This window comes from Hyperolius riggenbachi, chromosome 9 (genome assembly GCF_040937935.1).
Source record: "Hyperolius riggenbachi isolate aHypRig1 chromosome 9, aHypRig1.pri, whole genome shotgun sequence".
NCBI classification, from domain to species: Eukaryota; Metazoa; Chordata; class Amphibia; order Anura; family Hyperoliidae; genus Hyperolius; species Hyperolius riggenbachi.
The window spans coordinates 41,382,070-41,408,281 of NC_090654.1; the positions used below are offsets into that span (position 1 = coordinate 41,382,070).

The window sequence follows — 26,212 nt, forward strand, 5'->3', positions numbered from 1 at the left end:
CTGTGTGTGTCTCCTATATGATATATTTGACTGACATTTTTTATAGTAAAAACCAGCGATTTATACAGGAAAATAATGACTATTAACAAGGATAGCCAAACTTTTGCATCCCACTGTATAACTGAAAGGACACCTGATTTTCAACGTAATGTCCATGTTTTCCTATGGCTCAGCTCACGCTACACACATTTTAACTGAAAGCTTTTTTCACAATGCACTGCTATGGAAAGGTAAAACGCATCAGTTTTTCAGCTTATAGTGTGAAAAAGGCCTTAGGCTAAAGAGCTTTTAGTTACTCCGCCTATTTGAGAATCTGTCTGTACCTACTCCATACATCAAAGAGCCTAAACACCTGGAGAGCGACCACCAAGGGTGGACACCCAAACCCGAGCGGAAGCTAAATTCTTCCATATGCATTGAATGTAGTTGCCATCTATTAGCAACCCCAAAAAACGTGAGTACAACACTGAACCCCCATCCTGTAAGGTGTTTTTTTTTTTTTCAGTTTGCACTACTGGCTCCTGGTTTCTCCCTTTATCTTTTTCTGGTATTCTGAGAGCTCTAGGACAACCCACCAAGCCTGAAATGATATACGGTGTACCTTGTGAGGAGGGTAAAAGAGCAGATGCTCAGATCATTGAAGCTGTCCATATGCTTTAAAACTGTACCTGAGACGGGGTTGTTGAAAAAATTCATCCAGCCCCCTTGAGACCTTTGGCTCCCTCGCTGTCTTCCTGGGCCATTTCGTTCCGCCGCTAGGGTCCTCTGAAGTCTCTCTGGTCAGGGCCAGTCAGCACATGCAGAGTTTGACATCAGGTTCACCGCAATCGCGCTCCCGTCACCAGGAGTGTTCTGTGCCTGTGTAGTAGTACGCAGCACGCCCCCAGCGACAGCCACGCGATGGGCGAAGTGTGTATGCACTAGTACGCCCGGACACACTTCAGTGGAGTTGTTCTGAAGTTCCCTAGCTGCGGAACGAGATGGTCCAGGAGGATGGCAAGGGAGCCAAAGTCTCGAGGGGGCTGGTAGAAGCCCCAGGTATATATATGAAGGTTTCACCCACCGCCGTATCAGGTTCCCTTTAAGTAGTACTGACCATATAGACTAAGGTCCTGTTTCCACTACACGCAGATTTGATGCAGAAAAACTGACTCTAATGAATTCCTATGGGCCTGTTTCCACTAAACGCGATTATTCTGATGCAGATTTTCCCATAGGCATTCATTGGAGTCAGTTTTTCTGCATCCAATCTGCATCAAATCTGCGTGTAGTGGAAACAGGCCCTTATAGACTCCAATGAATACCTATGGGAAAATCTGCATGAGAAAAATCGCGTTTAGTGGAAACAGGCCCATAGGCATTCATTGGAGTCAGTTTTTCTGCATGCAGAAGAATGCAAAAAAAAAAAACCACCAACTGCCATTATTTATAAACACACCCACAATGTGGAAACAGCTGTTATTTCCCACAATGTTCACAGACAGGAAACTGTCAGGGCCATGGCAATGACATCACACTGTGGGAGGGGTTTTACCACGATATCAGCCATAAAGACAACCCTGATGCACTAATAGAGAAAAGGTACAGATTTCTCATGGGAAAAGGGGTATCGGCTACTGATTGGTATGAAGATCAATCTTCAGTCTCTCAGGTACTCCAGTGGTGAGATCTCTGCACTGTTATCTCTTCGCACCTGCTGCTCCCTACAAAAGAATATCCCTCTCCCTGCTGAAGTCTTTGTTTTATATTTTGAGGAGGAAGACCTCTCTAGTTGGGTGGTTGCAGAATCAGGAATTATGGTGCAGAGATCTTGCTGTCCGGGACAGAAGATCTATGGGGGCACCTGGCGCTTGCATATCATTGAACGGTTAGGACGAGGGCATCTCTAAGGGTGATATACTCAGTACAGCTGCCAACAGGAAGACTCACAAACACAGTCACATCAAAGTAGTAGCAAACGCCAATCCCAGTAAAGTGCAATCGGATATCTGCTTTCCATACACTGGATAACAGTAACTGCTTCTGACCCCTCTGTAGCCTCCCAGCCTGTACTGCACTCAAAGGTTTGGGGGAAATAAAGCTAGATGGGGAACTTACTCAGTGGAAATATCCAATCACTTTTATTCCCAAAATAAAAACAGCTTCCAATATTAAGTAGGTGTTACATCCACAGTTCCCAATCACCTTACGACCCACAATGCAATAAATGCTTCCCACTGAAGTCGTACTAGAATGGTGATATCCTTAGAGGTAGTTTCTTGGTCTCAACCCAACAGTTTCGGACTCTTGCCGTCATCAAGGGGTGCACCCTGATGAGGGCAAGAGGACGAAACCAGTCGGGTCAAGAAAGGGCAACTACCTCTAGGATAACTCACTATTCCAGTCTGTGCATGTCATTGCCCACGTCTATTAATAATTAACTGAAGACAGAAACTTCACCTTTCAATACAATTTGTCTGCGATCACAGAATCCGCTTATGGTCGTTTTCTGAGGCACCTTTTTATTAGTGTTCACATTTCCCATACGTGATACATACAATACAGATATCACATGGTAAGAACAGCTCCTGGCGGACATACATCACTTTATAATAAATTACCCTTATATTCATATACTGTATAGTCCATTATTCCACATCTCTTATAATAATAATCTGTTGTGAGTCTCAGAATGGCCCTGGTAGCTCTGCAGAAATCTGGAGGGGGGAGTCCACACCCCGACATCACCCCGGGGTGTAATATTTGCCTTCCCTGAATACATCACTTTAGGGAGCATCCCACCGTAGCATTACCACAGGAAGTGGCTACAGCTTTGGCTGAAGAGCTTGCACTTCTATATCTTTACTATAGCTTTTTAAGGATATTGATGCATTGGCTGGGGGAGGGAACAGGAAGTGCAGAATACTGTAGGGGAGAAGGGTCAGATATGGAAATAACGGAGGGGTTATCGTGTACCCCCAGAGAAAGGTCATGTCAGAGGATAAGTGACGTGTACCCCACAGGTACCAGGCCTGTATCATCTCCATGTCTGCAGCGGATCCAGTCTTCATCCACTGTGCCCAGCAGCTGCAAGATGTCACCTTTCCTAAAGCTCAGCTGAGTCTCACCAGAAGCAGCATGGTCACATAAAGCTCGAAGGGCCCTGTAGGCAGAAACAACTGTCACATGACTGCAGTCAAATCAGCTACATCCCATATGTGTACATGTCACATGACTGACCTCAAATCGGCTATGCCCCATACACGTCACATGACAAACCAAAAATGCTACGCCCCCATATCTCTACATGTCACATGACTGCCCTCAAATCAGATACACCCCTATATCTGTACTTGTCACATGACTGCACTCAAATAAGCTACACCCTCTATCTGTACATGTCACATGACTGCACTCAAATCAGCTACACCCCATATAGGTACATGTCACATGACTGCACTCAAATCTGCTACACCCCATATCTGTACATGTCACATGACTGCACTCAAATCCGCTACATCCTATATCTGCGCAGGTCACATGACTGCACTCATATCAGCTACGCCCCATATCTGCACATGGCTGCACTCATATCCGCTATGCCCCATATCTGTACATGTCACATGACTGCACTCAAATCTGTTACACCCCATATCTGTACATGTCACATGACTGCACTCAAATCAGCTACACCCCATATAGGTACATGTCACATAACTGTGCTCAAATCAGCCACGTACCCAAATCTGTGCATGTCACATGACTGCACTCAAATCTGCTACACCCCATATCTGTGCATGTCACATGACTGCACTCATATCAGCTACGCCCCATATCTGTGCATGTCACATGACTGCATTCATATCAGCTACGCCCCATATCTGTGCATGTCACATGACTGCATTCATATCAGCTACGCCCCATATCTGTGCATGTCACATGACTGCACCCAAATCTGCTACACCCCATATCTGTACATGTCACATGACTGTACTCAAATCAGCTAAACCCCCATATCTGTACATGTTACATGACTGCACTTAAAGTGCACCTGAGATCAGTAAAAAGCAAAAGATTATACATATACCTGGGGCTTCCTCTAGCCCCCTTGAGGCTAATCGGTCCCTCGCTATCCTCCTCCAACACCTAGATGCCCCGTTATCTTCGCCAGTTGGTGCAGGCAAAGTCTGGCCGTGCGCACCAGTAGTACTGCACAGAATGCTCCCAGCAACGGGGTGGGGGGGGCACGCAGCCAGACTGCCCATCTACCAGAGGATTTGAGGATGATGACAAAGACTGATTAAGCTGGAGGAAGCCCCAGGTATGTATACTTTTTTTTGCTTTTAACTGATCTTAGGGGCTCTTTAAAGGGGAAATGAAGAGAGAGGTATATGGAGGCTGCCATGTTTATTTCCTTTTAAGCAATACCAGTTGCCTGGCAGGCCTGCTGATCCTCTGCTTCTAATATTATTAGCCATAGCCCCTGAACAAGCATGCAGCAGATCAGGTGTTTCAGACTTTAAAGTCAGATCTGACAAGACTAGCTGCATACTTGTTTCTGGTGTTATTCAGATACTACTGCAGAGAAATAGACCAGCAAGGTTGCCAGGCAACTGGTATTGATTAAAAGGAAATAAATATGGCAGCCTCCGTATACCTCTTACTTCAGTTCCCCTTTAAATATGCTACACCGCACCCCATATCTGTACATGCCGCTTGACTGCACTCAAATCAGCTACCCCCCCATATCTGTGCATGTCACATGACTGCCCTCAAATCACCCTAAACCCCTCATCTGTGCATGTCAAGAAATGAGCTATGAGATGTTAATCGATTTAAGCTGATGAAAATATGTTAATTTGTGCCAATTGTATGCAGCTTGGAAGTGGACCAATCAAACTACTGCATGTGACCGGTCTGATTCCATTTGCATATTTTTTTGCATAAAATTAACACATTTTGCATTAGCTTGAAATGACTGACCATCTTTATGCATGTTTCAACTGGAGCCAACAAATCCACTCCGTTCCTCATCTATGTGTTTCATCAGGAGAACCCTCAATGTTCTATCACCAGGAGTTATAATTCACCCTGTGGTGCTGACAGAACAGATGTCTCCACATGACTGAACCCGGCAGCTCTTCTTACCTCTCAGGCTTGCCCTCGCTCCGCGGCTTCTCCACTTCCTCCGCAGCCGACGCTTCCCTCTCGGGGGTCGACGTTTTCCGCATGAGGTTCATAACATTGACGTTGGGAGGCAGCCAGCTGGACGGACGTCTGCAAAAAACATTACAGGAGTGAGGAGGAGCGAGAGACATGCTGGAGAGACGGATGTGGTGAAAGCTGCTGTGGCTGCAGAAAGTTCAATGTGTGTTGTAAGAAATGAAGGTCCACATGAGGCCTAATAAATGGAGGTCATTAACCCTATAATCATCTACATGGCTGAATTCTCAAAAAACAAACATACTGATCCCCACTCCTCCACCTTCTGCAGAGTGGAGCAGTCGAATATTTACCTGCTCCATTGCTGCTTCAGGTCTCCTCTGATCTTCCTGACAGCCAAACACTTTATGCTGCATACCCCTGGCTCCTGATGTATGTCATGTGATCGGGAGCTGGAGGTATGGAAGCACAGAGCATGCAGCTGCTGGGAAGAACAGAAGAGACTCGCTACATCGCTGGAGCAGATAAATATTACACTACCCACTACTCTGCTGTGCTATGCTGGAGGGAAAGGTGTGTGTGTGTTTTTACCAGCCACACGGGGGAGGATTTGGATCCAAGGAGGGGGCTGCACTCAAAGTGACAATGTTTTAACCAGAAAACCATATAAAGTGCATGGTAACCAATGCTCGGAGCCTTGCAAATAAAATAGACGAACTAGAGTTTATTCTGAATGACAAAGGCTATGACATTGTGGGAATAACCGAGACATGGATGGATGAAAGCCATGACTGGATAGCTAATTTAAAAGGATACAATGTGTTTAGGAGAGATAGAACAGGGAAAAAAGGTGGAGGGGTTTGTCTCTTTGTTAAGAATTCTCTTACAGCTGTCCTCAACGATGAGATGGAGGAAGATTGCGAAGATGTGGAGTCCGTTTGGGTAAATATTCATGGTGAAAATAAAAGTTGCCAATTGCTTATTGGGGTATGCTACAGACCACCTCATATTAATGAAGCTGCAGAACTGCGATTACTACAGCAGATTGAAAAAGCTGCAAGTAAAAATGAGGTCATAATTATGGGCGACTTCAACTTTCCAGACATTGACTGGAGTATTGAGGCTACCGATTCTGGTAAAAGCAGCAGATTTCTGGCAGCACTACAGGACAATTACTTGACTCAAATGGTAACTGAACCAACTAGGGGGAATGCGTTACTGGATCTGATCATTTCTAATAGACCAGATAATGTATCAAATGTGCAGGTTCAAGAACATTTGGGAAATAGAGATCACAACATGATAACGTTTGATCTGGTAATTAATAGGCCACGGGGCAGCGGGACCACTAAAACTATGAATTTTAGAAAAGCAAAGTTCAATCAAATTAGGCAGGCACTAAGTTTGGTGAACTGGGATAATGTACTACAAGGGGAGGGCACTGAAGGGAAATGGCAAGCTTTTAAACTTACACTCAATCAATATTGTAGTATGTATATCCCATATGGAAATAAAATATCTAGGAATAAAAAAAGGCCTATGGATGAATAGAAAGGTTAAAGATAAAATGAAGAGGAAAAAGAATGCCTATAAGGTCTTAAAACAGGAGGGGACCGAGGCTGCACTAAGCAATTATAAGGAGTGCAATAAAAATTGTAAAAAAGAAATTAGGCAGGCAAAGATTGAAGCTGAAAAACAAATCGCTAAGGATATCAAATCTAACCCAAAAAAGTTTCACAAGTACATTAACTCTAAAAAAAAAGAAAGGTTGACTGTATAGGACTCCTAAAGGATGAGGGTGGGAACGCAATGGTGGATGACCAAGGTAAGGCAGAGTTATTAAATGCTTTCTTTGCTTCTGTCTTCACAAAAGAAACAGCTCTGTTGCAAACTACAGAGGCGGAAGATTCTCAATCTTCTAACTGTATTATTAAATACTTAACGCAGGAAGAAGTGAAGGCAAGGCTAAATAAATTAAAAATAGACAAGGCACCTGGCCCGGATGGCATGCATCCTCGGGTCCTAAGGGAATTAAGTTCAGTTATAGATAAACCCCTTTATCTTATCTTTTGTGACTCTCTTGCAACTGGCAGAGTCCCAGTGGATTGGCTTACAGCCTACGTTTTCCCATTATTTAAGAAGGGCAAAAAATCAGATCCGGGAAATTATAGACCTGTAAGTTTAACATCAGTTGTATGCAAACTATTTGAGGAGTTACTAAGAGATACTATACATGACTTCATAGTAGAAAATAATCTTATTTCTCAGCATCAACATGGGTTTACTAAAGACAGGTCCTGTTTGACTAACATGCTCAGCTTTTATGAGGTAGTGAATGCTAATATGGATATTGGGAATGCTGTAGATGTGATATACTTGGACTTTGCAAAGGCCTTCGACACTGTTCCCCACAGAAGTCTGGTGCAAAAGTTGAGGATGCAAGGACTGGGGAAGAGTTTGTGTGCATGGATAGGGAACTGGCTAATGGACAGAAAACAAAGAGTTGTGGTCAATGGATCGTACTCAAAATGGGAGACTGTTAGCAGTGGGGTCCCACAGGGGTCTGTACTGGGTCCAGTGCTCTTCAATTTATTTATTAATGACCTAGTAGATGCAGTAGTGAGCAATGTTGCTATTTTTTGCAGATGATACAAAATTGTGCAGAATCATCAACTCTCAGGAAGATAGTGTCATATTGCAACAGGATCTGGATAGGATGGCTATATGGGCACATACATGGCAGATGAAATTCAATGTTGACAAATGTAAAGTCATGCATTTGGGAAGTACTAATGGTCTAGCACCATACAAAATAAATGGGAAACAGTTGGGGACATCAAACTTGGAGAAGGACTTAGGAGTACTCATTGACAACAAGTTAAATAATCGTACTCAATGCCAAGCCGCTGTAGCTAAAGCTAACAAAATTTTGGGATGCATTAAAAGGGAAATAAAAACTCGAGATGCTAGCATAATATTGCCCCTGTTTAACTCTCTAGTAAGGCCACATCTGGAATATGGAATTCAGTTCTGGGCACCACATTACAAAAAAGATATTGCAGTTTTAGAGCAGGTGCAGAGACGAGCAACAAAATTGATACGTGGGATGGAAGGTCTCACTTATCAAGAAAGGTTAGATAAACTGGGTTTATTTAGTGTAGAGAAAAGACGCCTTAGATGGGATCTAATTAACATGTATAAATACATCAGAGGGCAATATAATAGCTTGGCGGATGAGCTTTTTGTCCCTAGGTCTTCTCTAAGGACTAGAGGACATGATCTGCGCATGGAGGAAAAACGTTTTAGCCATTTATTTAGGAAAGGGTTCTTTACAGTAAGAGTGATTAAGATGTGGAATGCATTGCCACAGGAAGTCGTTATGGCAAACTCTATACCTGCATTTAAAGGGGGCTTAGATGCTTTCCTTGCGTTGAAAGACATCCATGGCTACAATTACTAGGTAATGACTAATGATGTTGATCCAGGGATTTTATCTGATTGCCATCTGGAGTCGGGAAGGAATTTTTCCCTTTAGGGGCTAATTGGACCATGCCTTGTAAGGGTTTTTTCGCCTTCCTCTGGATCAACAGGGATATGTGAGGGAGCAGGCTGGAGTTGTAGTTTGTACTGGTTGAACTTGATGGACGTATGTCTTTTTTCAACCAAAATAACTATGTAACGGTGTCATACTCTGGATGGGAAGGCAGTGTGCTGTCAGAGGTCTACCAATGACCCTCTCCGCTGCCCTGATGACTCTCTGAAGTGTGAGCCTGTCGCTGGTGGTGGCGCCAGTGTACCAGACCAGGATGGAGGAGCAGAGAATCGATTCAATGGTGGCGGAGTAGAAGCTGGTCAAGATCTCTGGGGCCATGCCGACAGACCCATCAGTTGTCACTAAAGTGACTAATTATCTGCTTACTGCAAAATACAAATGCCATTTCCCACACTGCTTTTCAAACTGTTAACATTCAGCACCACTGATCACACTTAACTATCTCACATTCTGTTTAACTGAGGCATTGCACAATGTTTTCTGTTTTCCTCCCATCTCTTGTAGGATATTTAAGATTTCTCCTCCCCATTCCCAGATGGAGTACCCCAAGGCTCTGTCCTTGGTCACCTCCTCTTATTTTTCTTCAGAGTTTTCATTAACTTAGGGAACATTGGTCCTGATTCACAAAGCTACAGTAAGATTGCCGTGGCAGGAAGGCCACAGCAATTTTACATTTACTACCGATGACAGCGTATTGCACGTTACCCGATTAGTGTGACCCACGGTAGGGTTTCTAGGGAAATGTGCATTGTACTATCCATTACTCTAGCAACGGAGCTTCGTGAATCAGAGCCTTGATCACCTACATGCTAATAACACGCAAATCTGCCCTTATTCTTGATCTCCCTTCCTAATATTCCTGTATCCCCTGCTTCCATAATGCCATCTCCACCTTCAGCACATCACCAAATCATCACCAAACCACATCCTTAAAGGGGCACTATGGCGAAAAATTGTAAAATTTTAAATATGTACAAACATAGACAAATATGAAATACGTTTTTTCCAGAGTAAAATGAGCCATAAATTACTTTTCTCCTATGTTGCTGTCACTTACAGTAGATAGTAGAAGTCTGACAGAAGTGACAGGTTTTGGACTAGTCCATTTCTTCATAGGGCATTCTCAGCAAGGCTTTTATTCTTTATAAAGATATTCCCTAAAAAGGATTTAAACAATGATGCTGACCAGCCTCCCTGCTCGCTGCACAGTTTTTTGGCAGTTGGACGGAGCAACTGCCATTCACTAAGTGTTTTTGAAAATAAACCTGTCGCTTCTGTCAGATTGCTACTACCTACTGTAAGTGACAGCAGCATGGGAAAAAAGATATTTATGGCTCATTTTACTCTGGAAAAAAACGTAGTTCTTATTTGTATATGTTTGCACATATATTACATTTTAAAATTTTTCGCCATAGTGCCCATTTAACCTCCTTGGCGGTAACCCCGTGTGTGACACGGGGTAAGCCGCCGGAGGGTGCCGCTCAGGCCCTGCTGGGCCGATTTTCATAATTTTTGCTTTGCTGGACGCAGCTAGCACTTTGCTAGCTGCGCCAGCACTCTGATCGCCGCCGGCCCCTGCCCGATCGCCGCTATCTGCTGCGGCGCGGGCCCCCCCCCCCCTCCAGACCCCAGCGCTGCCTGGCCAATCAGTGCCAGGCAGCGCCGAGGGGTGGCCCGGGACTCCCAATGACGTCCCGACGTCAGTGACGTCGGTGACGTCATCCCGCCCCGTCGCCATGGCGACGGGGGAAGCCCTCCAGGAAATCCCGTTCTATGAACGGGATTTCCTGATCGGAGATCGCCGAAGGCGATCGAAGCGGGCGGGGGGATGCCGCTCAGCAGCGGCTATCATGTAGCGAGCCCTCGGCTCGCTACATGATAAAAAAAAAAAAAATTTAAAAAAAAACTGCTGCGCTCCCTCCTGGCGGTATTTTTCATACCGCCAAGGAGGTTAAACTTAAAGGACCACTATCGCGAAAAAAGTAGGCAGTTAAAATCTGACAGAACCGACAGGTTTTGGGCCAGTCCATCTCTTCATGGGGAATTCTCTGGGGTTTCTTTGTTTTCAACAGCATTTCCTGAACAGCAGTTTCAAAGTCTAACTGACAAAAGAGTGTGCAAGTGATTAGGGAGGCCGGCTGGTATCTTGCTATTTTGGCAGTTAAACTGTTGTTCAGGAAATGCTGTTGAAAAACAAAGAAAACCCTGAGAATCGCCCGTGAATTAATGGACTGGCCCAAAACCTGTCAGTTCTGTCAGATTTTAACTGCCTATTTTTTTTTTTTGCGATAGTGGTCCTTTAACTCCTTCCCGACCGCCTAAAGCCGATAGGTGTCGGAAAGGTGGCAGCCCCAGGACCGCTTAAAGAGAAACTCAGACCAAGAATTGAACTTTATCCCAATCAGTAGCTGATACCCCCTTTTACATGAGAAATCTATTCCTTTTCACAAACAGACCATCAGGGGGCGCTGTATGACTGATATTGTGGTGAAACCCCTCCCACAAGAAACTCTAAGGACCGTGGTACTCCTGGCAGTTTCCTGTCTGTGAACCCTGTTGCATTGTGGGAAATAGCTGTTTCCAACTGCTAAAAAACATGCAGCAGCTACATCACCTGCCAACAGTAAAAATATCACCATGTAATAAATGGCAGTATGTAAATCAGGGAGAGGAAAGATTTTACAATGAGCAAACACTGACTAAATCATTTATACATAATAATTGTAAAAATGAAGCACTTTTTTATGACATTATTTTCACTGGAGTTCCTCTTTAACGCCGAATGGTGTCAAGAGCGGTGGGCGGAGATTAGCGGGGACCGCATCCCAGCTTGAATGACGGAGCTCATCAGTCTACCAGCGGCGATCACCACTAGCAGACTGTTAGACGGTGAAACGTCTATTACATTGTACAGTGTAGCGATCTACTGAAGCGCTGTACTAGGAGCAGCCGTGTCACTCGGCTGTCCTCTGGAGAGGCTCAGAGAGCGATCCCATCTCATAGGCTGGTGCCAATGAGAAAGGATTGCCCTGATTGACAAATCCATATCCTTCTCAGTTTAGGTTCCCTTTAAAGAGAACCCGAGGTGGGATTTACTTATGCTAGTGGGGCACAGAGGCTGGTTGTGCACACTAACACCAGCCTCTGTTGCCCCATGGTGTGCCTCCAAGACCCCCCTGCGCGCCGCTATACCCCCCGCAGTGCTGGCGACACGCAGCGTGTTGCCAGCACAATGTTTACCTCTCGCCTGTCTGTTAGCGCCGCTCCCCCGCCTCCTCCGTATCGGCGCTACTCGCCCGCGTCCCTTCCCTCCCGCTGATTGGGCGCGCAGGGGGGTCTTGGAGGCACACCATGGGGCAACAGAGGCTGGTGTTAGTGTGCACAACCAACCTCTGTGCCCCACTAACATAAGTAAATCCCACCTCGGGTTCTCTTTAAAGAGGAGCTGTTAGGTATAAGGTCTCAGAGAAAATAAACACATATATCAGTAGCTAAAGATTGGCTGTACTTACATTACATATGCATTTCACTGTCCATGTTTGTACTTCACATAATTTTTATATAGTATTTGCAGAGAATGATGCTCCTGACAGCTCATGGCAGGTTCCATGTTTGTCTGTCTCCTATGAAGCCAAATGTGTCGTCATGTCCTGCCTGCTTCCTGATGATTCCACTCTCACAAACGCTGGTAATGAATAACACTACTGTGCAGTGAATATTAATTAGCCATGTGGCTAGGAACAATAGCGGACTCCTGCAGTGTACTCTGCCCGAGATTTATTAGTGCTGTGAGCTAGACTGTTACATGCTGTTGAAACTTGAGCCTCACTAGCAGCCAAGGGAGGGCCCCAGAATGCTTTGCAGTATCTGTTATTCGGCTTGCGTCCTCCTTAGGAGCCTGGGAATACGGAGCCTTGCTGTCAGCAAACATCTAAAGTAAGAGAGATTTGTAACTGCAGTATTGCCTTTTTGGCTTCCTTCTAAACTGTTTAACACAGGAGAATAGAGGTTTAAATTAGCTTTTGCAGCCTGACAGTTACTCTTTAAAGAGGAACTGCAGTGCAAATAATGTAATAAAAAAGTGCTTCATTTTTACAATAATTATGTATAAATTATTTAGTCAGTGTTTGCCCATTGTAATAGCTTTTAAATCCCTGATTTATATTCTGACATTTATCACATGGGGACATTTTTACTGCTGGCAAGTGATGTAGCTGCTGCTTGCTGTTTTGGCAGTTGAAAACAGCTGTAAACAGCTATTTCCCACAATGCAACAGGGTTCACAGACAGGAAACTGCCAAGAGTACGTACTCATAATTTCTTTGTGGGAGGGGTTTCACCACAATATCAGCCATACAGAGCCCCCTGATGACCCGTTTGTGAAAAGGAATAGATTTCTCATGTAAAAGGGGGTATCAGCTACTGATTGGGATAAAGTGCAATTCTTGGTCGGAGTTTCTCTTTAAAGGAGCACAATCGTGTAAATATCCATCAACAAGTAAAGGGTTGTATAATAGTAAATACAGTAGGTAGAAAGTATATTTGTGATTGTTTAAATGTTTTGAGACATTCTATAAAGCAAGTCTGAAGGGGGGAAAAAGCCCTGATACTCACCTATGGATAGGGAAGGCTCTGGGTCCGATAGAGCCTTCTTGTTCCTCTTACGGTCCCCTCGTTCCACCCCCGATAGCAGTATTCCTCCGATGGGTCGAATACTGCTCTGTACCATCACGGAGGCCTCAGAAGACTTTGGGAGCCCAAATGCTCCTGAATACAGGTGGCTCTGTAATGAGCAAGCACAAGTACGCACTCACGCCTGCGCAGTACGGAGCCGCCCGTCTTCGGGAGCACACAGGCTACCAAAGCCTCCTGTGGTGGCGGATTCAAACAGGGTGACAGCAATGGAGCGAGGGGACCGTGAGAGGAACAGGAAGGCTCCACAGGACCCAGAGCCTTCTTCTATCACCCAAGCAGAATATGTTGGTTTTTTTTTCACTTCAGACTTGTAAATTTCACAGGCACCTGTAGCCTGCTGCTAAAACCAGCACTAGTGATGGAAGAAACTATCTGGTCTACAGGGGAGCATTGTCAGCTTTTCTTGTAGCGATTATATAGCTCCAGGACTGGCCAGCTAAAGGAAGACACAAGAACAATCCTGACAGGGACCCCATAGCAGTACATTCTCATTGCCTGGAGGTGGGACCTCTGTGTCCAATCACAGTGCAGAGTGCAGCCACGCGGTCTGTGAGCAGCGGATAGCACAGGGCAGGAGAATGAAGTGTTCCAGCAGAGCTGAGTGCCTCGCAATGCCCTCTGTACTGCACATCTGAGAGGAGGCACAGAGGTCCCATGAGCAGGCAATGAGAACGTGCTGCAGTACAAGCTACCGCCTCGTTTCTCTGTGCTCCTTCATCTGGCTGGCTGTACAGAAGGCACTTAAAGGACACCTGAACAGAGATATGGTGCCATGTGAATTTCCTTTTAAACAACACTGGTTGCCTGGCTGTCCTGCTGATCTCTCTGGCTTCAGTAATGTTTGCATTAAACACCTGAAACAAGCATGCGGCTAGTCCAGCCAGACTTCAGTCAGAGCACCTGATCTGCATGCTTGTTCAGGGTCTATGACTAAAGATGGCTATGCATCACTTCATGCTTCAGGTCGTTCGACCTTTCAACATGGCCACCGATCACCACTAAGGAAAGGAGTCATGCCGATGGAGAAGTGAGCTTGTAACACTGGGCACTGTGCGACACATACACTTTTGTGCATCGGTAGGCAGTTTCCGTCGGGATCCCGTGTTAAGTGATTGGGGAAGAGGACCGAGTGGTCCTCTACCCAATCGTAATGCCTGGAGTGAATGGACATGACCGCAAACAGTGGCCACGTCCATTCACAAAAACAGGAAACTGTCACAGTTTAACAAAATGTAAAAAAAAAAAAGTGATCACTTCCTATAACGGGAGAGTGTTCACTAGCGCCATCTTGTGGCCAAAAAGTATATTACACATACAGGCACATACATACTATGTACATACGCAATATTAATAAAATTAATAAATTACACTTCAAACCGCACTCCCCCCCCCCCCCCCAAAAAAAAAAACACTTGTAAAAAAAAAAAAAAAATCAGCTTAAAATAAATAAATAAATAGTTGCCTTAGGGACTCAGCTTTTTTAATCTATATTTTATGAGGGAAAATTAATTTTACATAGGGGCTTGTAATTATGGTCAGAGCAAAAAAAAACAACAGAAAAATAACACCTATATTTCAAAATAATATATTGTCGCCATACATTGTGATAGGGACATAATTTAAACGGTTTAATAATCGGGACAACTGGGCAAATAAAATGTGTTGGTTTTTTCCACATGAGAATGTTTAATTTTAAAACTACAATGGCTGAAAACTGAGAAATAATGATTTTTTTCCATTATTTTGGTATTTTTCGCATTAAAACGCATTTAGAATAAAAAAATTCTTAGCAAAAGGTACTACCCGCAGAAAGCCTAATTGGTGGCGAAAAAAACGAGGTATAGATCATTTTCTTGTGATAAGTAGTAATAAAGTTATTAGGGAATAAAAGGGAGGAGCACTGACAGGTGAAATTGCTCTGGTCTGTTAGGGTAAAAACTCTTGGGGGTGAACTGGTTAAGTTCCGCTAAGCCGAAACCTTTTATGTGCAGTGTCAACCCAGGCTAAGTGAAATTCACATCACTGAAAGCATGTTTTAAAGCAAACCTGAAACGAAAATAAACTTATAAAATAATAAATTGTAAAAATAAGACTCTACTAATGTTGTATTCATTATCCGTAATACATATACAATTCATTGTATCATAAGTTGTTGTTTTTGCTTCAGATTTGCTTTAAAAAGGTAAAAAGTACACAAATATACTTACTGTACATCCTTTGTACTATCATACAACCCAATAGCTGTGAATCATTTTTTCGTATTTTCAGAACATCTCACTCCTACCTGGATTTTACTGGTTTTCCTTCGGTCTCACACCCTTGAGTAGAATTTGCACCAAACAATTGACCAAACCAGTGGACCTTCTCCTTGAGAGTTTGTGTGGGAGTCGTAGTGTTTCCATTCTTTGTCTTTTTGCACAAGGCAGAGTCTTCTTCAACCGGTGTTGGATTTTCATCTCTTGAGATATTGGCTGCAGCAGGATCTCTGGAAGCTTCGATGTTGAAATTTAGAAGCTCATTGCCGTTATCAACCTTCTGAGAATCCAAAGGTAATTTATCAGGAACCCTTTGCTCTGTGAATTCTCTTTGTTTGGAATAAAATTGCTGGTCAGGGGGGCTCTGGTCTTGGGGATCAGAACTGCCCCAGCTTGGCAGCTTTTTGAAGGATGGGAACGCAAAAGACTCTTTTTTTGCAGGAATATACATACGAGAGGCCTGACTTAGATGTCCCCACCAGGTGGTGCTTGAGTCTTTGGTCTTGGAGATTGTGACCTGTGTTGGGGTCTGTGTTACACTAGTAATGGGGGAAGATACATCTTGGGAGGTGTTAGGGACAAATGAGTCCTTCGGGCTGTGGTTGGAGCAGGAGGCCTCGTCAAGCTGGGAATCACCACTGACACGGTGAACATTCTGAACACAGCTCTGCGATGGGCTCTGGTTTGACTTCTGAGTCTCTTTACCAACACTTCCTGAGAGATTATGTGCCAGCCAGTTACCTAGGTGAACTATATCCTGGAAGCTTGGAACACCCCAGTTATCAGACGCCTGTGGTGGTGGATGCTGAGGGACTAGTGGTTCTTGCAGTGGAAGGTGGTAATGCTCAAACAAAAGATCAGTGTGGAAAGTCAGCGCAGACAAAGGCTGTAAGATGAGCATCAGCTCCTCACACAGGTCAGGGCGGGAAGTAGCAGCCAATGGAAGGAACCCCGTGGGAGAGTAAAAGAGGGACAACTCCTCTGCTGTGAATAAATACATGGAATGAGTCTTGAAGAACAGGAATATGAGAACATTAGCGGAAAAGGTGCCGGATGGAACTTACCATAAATCTGATGCAGATGGTAGACCCAAATGTCCAGCTGTTTGGTGCTAGAAGACATAAAGGATATATCAAATCATGAAGACCCATGTCTTCACACCCACATATAGTAAACTATGCAAAAGCTACACCAGAGCCAAGCCAAAAGCAGAATATCTGGTGGGCCTACCATTATTTGTAATACTGTATTCTGCCGAGCAAGAATGGCATCTCTAACTGTGTAATCATGACCCAAGGAGTGGAGAATCACTAAAGACTGAGCACTGCACTGCTGCACAAGAATCTTGGCACCGGGTACAGATATGTTTGAACTATGGCTATCTGAGGCTTACTGAGGGGGATGACAATTGTTGATAGCAGTTGGTGGAACTGATAATGATTGTTGGTAGTATTAGGATGATGTCTAGTGGTACTAGGATGATGGATGGTGTTAATGAGATCTTCGCTGACAGCACTTGAAGAATGTTTGGTGGTAGTAAAATAACTGAAAGACTTGCATAAGGTATCTTCCTAGGATGTGGTCTTCTACTATCCCCTTCCCCCCACATACACCCACCCAGAGTCTGTACTCACTTCAACAGTCCAAAGATAAAAGCGTTGAACCTCCTCTGTGGGTCCCGGAGCTGCTGTAGATGACTGACCTTGTAGAAGAGGACATGAAGTGACTCAAGGCCTGTAAGAGAAAGGACCCTATAGTATCTGCCACAGTTGCCTCTTCTAGGTCACAGAGAAATGGCATGGTTATATACTCACCTGATTTTGTTGAGACCTCCACCAGGTTCCATGGACTCAGCCTCCTTCTGCCAATGATGACATCCTTCTGAAAGGACTTTAATCCATCTCCAATCAGGGAGTACAGCGAGGGGCAGAGATTGTTCAAGATGAGGTACCCCAACTTTGGACTCAGGCGACTGTCTCCTAACTGAGCCTGAGAAAGAAGAGGATTTATTTGTTCTGATATGTGACTTTGAGCCAACATTTTACACGCTGATGTGTCCCCACCCTGTGATGTTCTTCAATAGCCTCCTCTTTTTGGGACTGCACCTTCTACATGTCCATCCAGGCAAATCTCTAGTGATATGTGCACATTACTTCATGCCTGTTTTTGCTGTGTTAATAAATGCAGGAGTATCCAATCCATTTCCACTATAATTTTTACGTAGTCACCATTTTACCTATTTCTATGCAATCACTAAATGATTACATCTTTTAGATTAAGACAAAGACAAGACAAAGACAAACACTTATATTGCGTTTTTCTCCTGGCGGACTCAAAGCGCCAGAGCTGCAGCCACTAGGACGCGCTCTATAGGCAGTAGCAGTGTTAGGGAGACTTGCCTAAGATCTCCTACTGAATAGGTGCTGGCTTACTGAACAGGCAGAGCCAAGATTCGAACCCTGGTCTCCGGTGTCAGAGGCAGAGCCCTTAACCATTACACCATCCAGCCACTGCAGATCCCAGATTCAAATGAACTTCCTCACTTTTCCCGTAAAGATCACCTTAAATCATTTTCCTGCTAGCTTTATCTGTCATCATCAGATTTCTGCTGGCCTCTCCTATCATCTGACTCCTGTGTTCTTTTCACCAATGTCCTGCTGGCCTCACAAGCCAACCCCGCCATTGCCACATAACACCAATCCCTTTCTCACTACACTGGCTACCCATAAAATGGAGAATCCTTTTCAAAATTAGCATGCTAACATTCAAAACCCTACACAACCAAGGCTCCAGATACATGAAGGATTTATTGCAACTGCGTCACACTACCCACAACCTCAGATTAAAGCGGAATATAACCCTGCATTTCAACTTTGCTCTAAAACATTATTTACAGTATATTATATGCAACCAGCCTTTTTTTTTTTTACTAGACCAGCATTGGAAGGGTTACACAGGGCTTTAAAGTCCCTAGAGATTTCTGCAGACGAATCCGAACTTGAGTTAGATACTTTTTGTTTACAAATATGTGTTTATTGTGACTCATCTCTCTCACTGAGAAGGAGCTTGGAGGACAGCCAAAGAGATGTATCTATTAATAAACAGTTACACACTAACTAAATAGAATGTAACTATCTGAATGTCTGCACGGAACTTAAAGGGAACCTTAACTGAACGGGGGGTAAAGAGTTTTACTTACCTGGGGCTATTACCAGCCCCCTGCAGCAGTCCTGTGCCCTCGGCGCTGCTCTGGAATCCTCTGGTCCCCCGATGTCACTTAGTTTCGTTTTTGACGACTCACCAGTCGCCGGCCGCCATGCGTATTATTGGACGCATTCACCAATGCAATTAGCACTATTGCGGACCGCAACGCATACAAAAAGACGCGTTGCCGTATTCCGCACGCGTAGATATGCGGCAACGCGTATTTTTGTACGCGTTGCGGTCCGCAATAGCGCTAATTGCATTGGTGAATGCGTCCAATAATACGCATGGCGGCCGGCGACTGGTGAGTCGTCAAAAACGAAACTAAGTGACAGCGGGGGACCAGAGGATTCCAGAGCAGCGCCGAGGGCACAGGACTGCTGCAGGGGGCTGGTAATAGCCCCAGGTAAGTAAAACTCTTTACCCCCCGTTCAGTTAAGGTTCCCTTTAAAACCTCTGTGTTTAACCCTTCCAATGCTGGTCTAGTAAAAAAAAAATGCTTTTTGCATATAATATGCTGTAAATAATGTTTTAGAGCAAAGTTGAAATGCAGGGTTATATTCCGCTTTAAGAGGATCCAGTAACTTGACCAACCCCAGATTCCGATTAAAAACCTTTGGAGACAGATCTTTCTGTCATGCTGCCCTTACCCAGTGGAATGCCTTGCCAAACTTAATCAAGACGGCTCCAACCCCAGACATGTCAAAACTGAAAAGCCTCCTGTTTATTCTGGCATTTATGATCACATAACTATTTCCCAATACACATCACTATGTATTGATCTGAGACAAGCTTATGTGCTTTGGGTCCTACAGGAGAAAAATGCTTTACAAATGTTTAGTTGTTATCTTTTTTTTCTGTATTCTTATCACCAGCTTCCCGCTAGCCTCACCAGTTATTGCCCTCCTATTATCAGCTTCCTGTTGACCTCACTTCCTCCTAATGCATTCTGACCACCTGCTTTCTGCTGATCTCACCTGTCATCAGCTACCATCCCTATCCAATATTGTCCTCTTTTTTTTTACCACCTTTCCCCTCACCTTTTGCACTTGGTTTCGGCTGGCATTGAAATGGCTTATGATCTTGTCCACTGCGGAGCCAATGCTGACGAGGAGGCCTGGCAAAAGGGAAAAGACTTGATATGAAGTGAAGGTAAGCGGTAAACCATTATAAAATAATAGGGCAATAGGGCAACCCCCTTTGGTTATACTCTGGGGTGGTCTCCTTAAAGGTCCACAATCATGAAAAATTTGTGAACTGTAAAAATACACACACACACATACACCCACGTGTACACACACACGTACACACACACACACACACACGTACACACACACACGTACACACGTACACACACGTACACACACACACACACGTACACACACACACACACACACACACACACACACACGTACACACACGTACACACACACACACACACGTACACACACACACGTACACACACACACACACACACATAAATAAAACGTACATTTATCTTACGTTACTGTCACTTACAGTAGGTAGTAGAAATCTCACTGATTTTGGACTAGTCCATCTCCTCATAGGAGATTTTCAGTATTACTTTTATTCTTTACAAAAGCTTTCCCTGGGAAGGTTATTTTCTTTACAAAAGCTTTCCCTGGGAAGGATATATACAAATATCTCAGTCAACGTCCCTACTTTTTTGCACACTCTTTTGGCAGCTGGACTGAGCAAACTGAAGTTGAATGGAGTGGTTTTGTAAATAAAGAAATAACTGAGAATCCCCATGAGGAGATGAACTAGTCCAAAACCTGACAGATTTTTACTACCTACAGTAAGTGGCAGCAACATAGGAAAAATGTAATATATAGTGCATTTTACTCTAGGAGATATGTACATTTAAATGTATACATTTAATTTTACAATTTTTTGAAACAGTTGTCCTTTAACCACTTTTGGACCTGACGGCCCCTTTAAGACCAGAGCTGTCCTTTCCCTATTCTGTTATTGGATTCATTATGTAAATTCAGGAATAATCCAATTTACTTTTCTTTTCACGCGGTGCGCTCTCCTCATCCCCATCCGCCATCAACAGCTCAATGTCACCACCTGCAAGAGAGAAATGACAGCATGCAATTATTCCAACTCTCAGTGAGAGACCCTAGCCCCCTCTCTAATGTTAGAAGTAAAGGGCAGTGTTACGCTGTGTTGACTGAAAACACCCAATGATGTGACAAGACAGTAAAAAAACAATATCAGTTTCTTAGCAGCCTGTGATTGGATGTGTAAAGAAAGTGCAGTTTCTCCCATTCATTTCATTCTGGTGCACTGTCCCCATAATCCACCTCCACATTCAGCTCTGAATATACCATGCAGACTCTCCAGGGAGAGCAGAGAAGAGCTGTGGGGTAGGTGACACTGTCAAATGACACAAAGGAAGCCTCAACCGGGCAACAGAGCTGAAATATCAGATGCTCCTGTCGGTTATACACTAATCAGCCAAAACACTAAAACCACCCCTTGTGCCACTAAAGAAGCTTTGACCCATCAGGGCATGGACGCCACATGGCCTATGAAGGTATCGGACAACAGTTGTAAGCAGCAGATTCTTGAAGGCATGTAAGGTGGGACCTCCATGGATCAGACTTCCAGCACATCCCAGATGATCGGATTGAGATCTAGGGATTAAGAAGCCGAAAAACATGATTCTCCAGACCACCACCTTCCAATGGTCTATGATCGACTACCAAACATGCCCATGGCAGGTGCTTTCATCGGTGGGCAGGGTTCAGCATGGGAACTATGAATGGTTCCATAACCGGCAAGCTGCTATGCACTGTGTATCTTCACACCTTCCTATTATGGTTGCCAATACTGCCTTTCAGCAACTCTTCTGCGGGACAGGACCACTTGAGGTTGCCCTCACACAAGCTTTGGGCATCCATGACTCTATTAATGGCTCACCAATGGTCCTTCTTTGGACCAGTCTATGTAGGTACTAATCACTGCATACCAGAAGAGCTGCTGTTTTGGAGATGCTCTGACCCAGTTGTCTAGCCATTACACCAGGGCTTTTGCTGGCTTGCAATGTAAGTCCTGCTATAAAGGATGATGGTGGTAGGAGGACCATGCGTAAAGGTGCCCATACATTACTATATTAATGCTGGGAATACACTATGAGATTTTTCAGTCGATTTACTGTCAGATCCTATTTCCGATCGTTTTTCTTATCTTTTCTTATCAATTTCCATTCACTTCTATGAGAAATCGATCAGAAAAAAATAAGATCGGACATGTCAGAAATTATCTATCGAACCATCTATCTGCTGAAAAAACTTATAGTGTATTCCCAGCATAAGCATCTTTATTGGGTAATCAACTACAGTGTGGTTGAAGAAAAGTCAATCAACTAGTGGCCCACACACCACAAGGGAAATCCTATGCAATTCCCATTTCACTAATCGATCTGACAATGTTGTGCTTCCAAGCTCTGAAACTAAAAATTGATGCTGTGTCGATCAGAATCGAGGGAACAGTAGCCGTTTCCTTTACGATCCACCAATTTTTTGCATTCTGTCTGATCGAGTAAATTGGTCAGTTTGACCAGATATTGGCCAATTTCCATTGATCAAGCAGGATGGAACATAATCGATTCTCCCGATAAAGTGATTGAATCGAATGGTCGATCGTACAGGAAAATCAACTAATGTATGCACACCTTAAAGTGAACCTCCAGGCTAAATATCTACTCAGCAGCACTGAAACAGCTTGGTGCTTCTTTAACTGTTTCACAGCATCAGAACTTTGTTTTTTCTTACCCAAGCCTCATTTTTAGCTGCACAGAAGAAAACTGCCCGGGCATTTTTCCCCATGATGCTGTGCAAAGCATGATGGGATTTCTCATGTTGTTTTCCTTCTGCTGTTTGAAATGGGCATGTCCAACCTGAAGTCAGGTATGACCAGTTGGAATGAGGTGTGGCAATAGGTCAGCCATGCAGTGACGTATAAATAGGTCAACATATACAGGTCTCTCACAAAATCAGGTATCATCATATCCCGCAAATAACAAATAGGCACAATGTCCACAAAATTAGGCAGGCATTTCTTCCAAACAATATAATTAGGGAGCATGTCTCAGTAAACAGACAGCATCATTCCAGAAAATGATTAGTCCCCCTGCATTGTACACTCCTGCTGGTCGTCACCATGGCTGGGGTTGGATGACAGCACTTGTGACCCAGAACTCAGCCAGTGTTTATCACAGCTGCATGGCATGTCCCAGCCTCCAATCTCATGCCCTTGGCCATTGGGGCAATGGGGGAGATGCTATACAGTAGAGATGAAAGCTGACTGGAGATAAGAGTATCAGAACACAAGAGTGCAGTCATCTTACCTCAGTCGTAGTGACAGCAAGGAGAACATTAAAAAAAAACCAATGCATTTTAAAATGGGAGCAAGATACTGCCAATAGTAGAATATCGGTAATGGTACTGATATTCTACTATCACCTTGCATAATACGATACTCACACTAACCTCCCCCGTAACTTAGCCTAAAGCTGGGCATAGACGGTGCGTTTGCCTCTCATCAATCGAGCCGCTGATGGCTCGATTGATAATGTCTGACAGGTCCGATCACCGCGCGGATCGATTCCCCGCTCGATAACCGCGGGCGGACAATAGCGGAAATCGAGTGGAAGATAAGGAAGTGAGTGGGAATCAATCCAGGCGGCTGCAGGGACGCGGCGGGAGTCGATCCGGAGGCTAATCGAGCCGCCAGATCTAACCGTCTATGCCCAGCATTAGGCTCAACACACCATACAATCTTGGTTGTACATATTTACCAAATCTATGTAATAAAAGGACCAACAGATTGAAAAAACTTTGAAAGGATTGTTTTGATAGGCTCTTATACTATATGAAAGTGGTAAGACTGAACAACCAAGATTGTATGGTGTGTGGTGAGCTTACATTAATGAAGCTAAAGGCTGAATCTGCCTATATGATAGCTGAACATCAGTCCTCTCTCGCCATGTTTGCAGATATCCGGGTGTGCCAAACTCTGGGATCCAGCTACATAACGGCCAAACCCCCATTACTGCTGCTACCTTTGCGAGTCCCCATCGCTAGCTAGAGTTTGGCGATACTATAGTATACTCCAAATTACCCAGTTGAGTTGGCGCCGCCATAGCCACAAACTACATTGTAGCCTATGGTGGGGCCAAATTTACCACACGCACCTTGCGCCTAGTTTAACACCTCTCAGGGCTAGTTCACACTTGGCGCTCGAAGCGCCGCTAGCCTGCGATTTTAACAAAAAGTCTTGCAATTCTTGCACGCTTTGCGCTTGTGATTCCTGTTCACTAGAACGAGAATCACAGCACAATCGCCCCCAAAACGCTGCATACAGTGCATTTGCGATTAACCAAAATCGCAACCGCTGCAGTGTGAATGTATCTATAGGGATACATTGTAGCAGCGCTTTGCTGATCGCTGGCGATCAGCAAAGCGCAGAAGAATCGCCCCAATGTGAACCAGCCCCGACAGCATGCCCCAGGGGAACCAGAGCTATGGGGAGGAGGGGCATGTTACAACTTCCAGTTGCAACAGCTAATTTGCGCCCCCAATAATCCAGTGCCCTGGGTACACACCAAGCTGTGCTATACCTGAGATACACCTCACTGTGAGAGTATATAAGGTAGGGAATGGAGGAAGGAGGGAGATGTTTTGGGTGTGTGGGGAGCATATGTGACATGGGGGGGGGGAGTCTTATTTTGAGGCTCCAAATGAAACTTGTGACGCAGGAGCCACCCTATTGGCAGAAGAGAGGATGAAGGGACATGGCTGACACGTGATATAATAATCAGTGAGGCGGGCGCAGGAAGTCACACATATCGAGCCGGGGGATTTAGCGGAAGCAGCTATGCGACAGCCAGGTGGTGTCACGTGACGGGGGCGGAGCTGGCCGGGGGCCCTCCGTCACTTACCCGCCTTGCGCCCCTCTCGTCGCCACCAGATCTGGTCAGTCACGTGATCCGCGGCGTCTGCCACGTCACTTCCGGATAGTTTCTCAATCCTGGAGGGGGTAGGGCGCAAGTGACTGTGACTGTTGCCAAATACTGAGGTGGCGTCACCCAAATGCGGCGATAGGTGGAGGCGGGGACAGTGTGTTATGGTGGCAGTGGAGAACCAGTGACTGGGGAGGTTACAGTAAGGTAGCAGTGAGTGGGGAGGTGACAGGAGTGAGGCAGCAGTTAGTGGTGAGGCAGCAGTAAGAAGAGAGGTGACAGTTGGGAGGCACTTGTGGGTGAGGAGGTGAGGTACCTGTGAATGCATAAGTACTAATGAGGCAGCAGTGAGTGGGAGGTGACAGGTGTGAGGCAGCAGTGAGTGGGGAGGTGACAGGTGTGAGGCAGCAGTGAGTGGAGAGGTGGCAGTAAGTGGGAGGTGACGGGTGTGAGGCAGCAATGAGTGGGGAGGAGTCAGTGAGGTGTGAGGCAGCAGTGAGCGGGAGGTAGCAGTAAGGCTGCAGTGAGTGGGAGGTGACAGGTGCGAGGCAGCAGTGAGTGGAGAGGTGGCAGTGAGTGGGAGGTGACAGGTGTGAGGCAGCAATGAGTGGGAGGTGACAGTAAGGCTGCAGTGAGTGGGACGTGACAGGTGTGAGGCAGCAGTGAGTGGGAAGGAGTCCGTGAGGTGTGAGGCAGCAGTGAGTGGAGAGGTGGCAGTAAGTGGGAGGGGACAGGTGTGAGGCAGCAGTGAGTGGGAGGTGTCAGTAAGGCTGAAGTGAGTGGGAGGTGACAGGTGTGAGGCAGCAGTGAGTGGGAGGTGTCAGTAAGGCTGCAGTGAGTGGGAGGTGACAGGTGTGAGGCAGCAGTGAGTGGGACGTGACAGGTGTGAGGCAGCATTGAGTGGGGAGGAGTCAGTGAGTGGAGAGGTGACAGGCAGCAGTGAGTGGGAGGTGACAGGTGTGAGGCAGCAGTTAGTGGGGAGGTGACAGTAAGGCAGCAGTGAGTGGGAGGTGACAGGTGTGAGGCAGCAATGAGTGGGGAGGAGTCAGTGAGGTGTGAGGCACTGGTGGTAGAGTTAATGGGTGTGAAGCAGCAGGGGAGGCAACAGTGAAATGTGAGGCATGGATGCCAAAAGGTGTGAGACACTGAGGGAGTGGACAGTGCAGTGCAAAGCACCAGGAACCTGACAGTAATATCTGAGGCATCAATTGAGTGGACAGTGGGGTTTGAGGCAAAAGGATAGAGAAGAGTTATGCCTGAGACACCAAGGATGGGGTAGCCGGGTGTGAAAGGATAGTGTGAGGCATTCATGGAAGAGACTGAGGTGTCTGGCACCTGGGGAGGGCACAGTGAAGCATGAACATTAAGGGA

General features: G+C 45.2%; 1 protein-coding gene across 3 annotated transcripts in view; it reads right to left on the reverse strand.

Annotated features, from left to right (window-relative positions):
- Positions 1 to 2,440: 2,440 nt before the first annotated feature.
- Positions 2,441 to 26,212, reverse strand: part of RUSC1 (RUN and SH3 domain containing 1) — a 36,932-nt gene continuing 13,160 nt past the window's right edge. For 2 of the 3 annotated variants that reach the window (XM_068252590.1, XM_068252592.1), the window contains 8 exons: positions 20,881 to 20,943; positions 19,890 to 19,966; positions 17,460 to 17,634; positions 17,280 to 17,379; positions 16,710 to 16,756; positions 15,675 to 16,629; positions 5,128 to 5,256; positions 2,441 to 3,142 (listed from right to left, as the gene is read on the reverse strand). In XM_068252590.1, coding sequence (XP_068108691.1) covers positions 2,974 to 3,142; positions 5,128 to 5,256; positions 15,675 to 16,629; positions 16,710 to 16,756; positions 17,280 to 17,379; positions 17,460 to 17,634; positions 19,890 to 19,966; positions 20,881 to 20,943 — 1,715 coding nt within the window. In that variant the 3' untranslated portion in view covers positions 2,441 to 2,973. The remainder of the gene's footprint in view (positions 3,143 to 5,127; positions 5,257 to 15,674; positions 16,630 to 16,709; positions 16,757 to 17,279; positions 17,380 to 17,459; positions 17,635 to 19,889; positions 19,967 to 20,880; positions 20,944 to 26,212) is intronic. The other variant, XM_068252591.1, reaches the window with a different exon arrangement.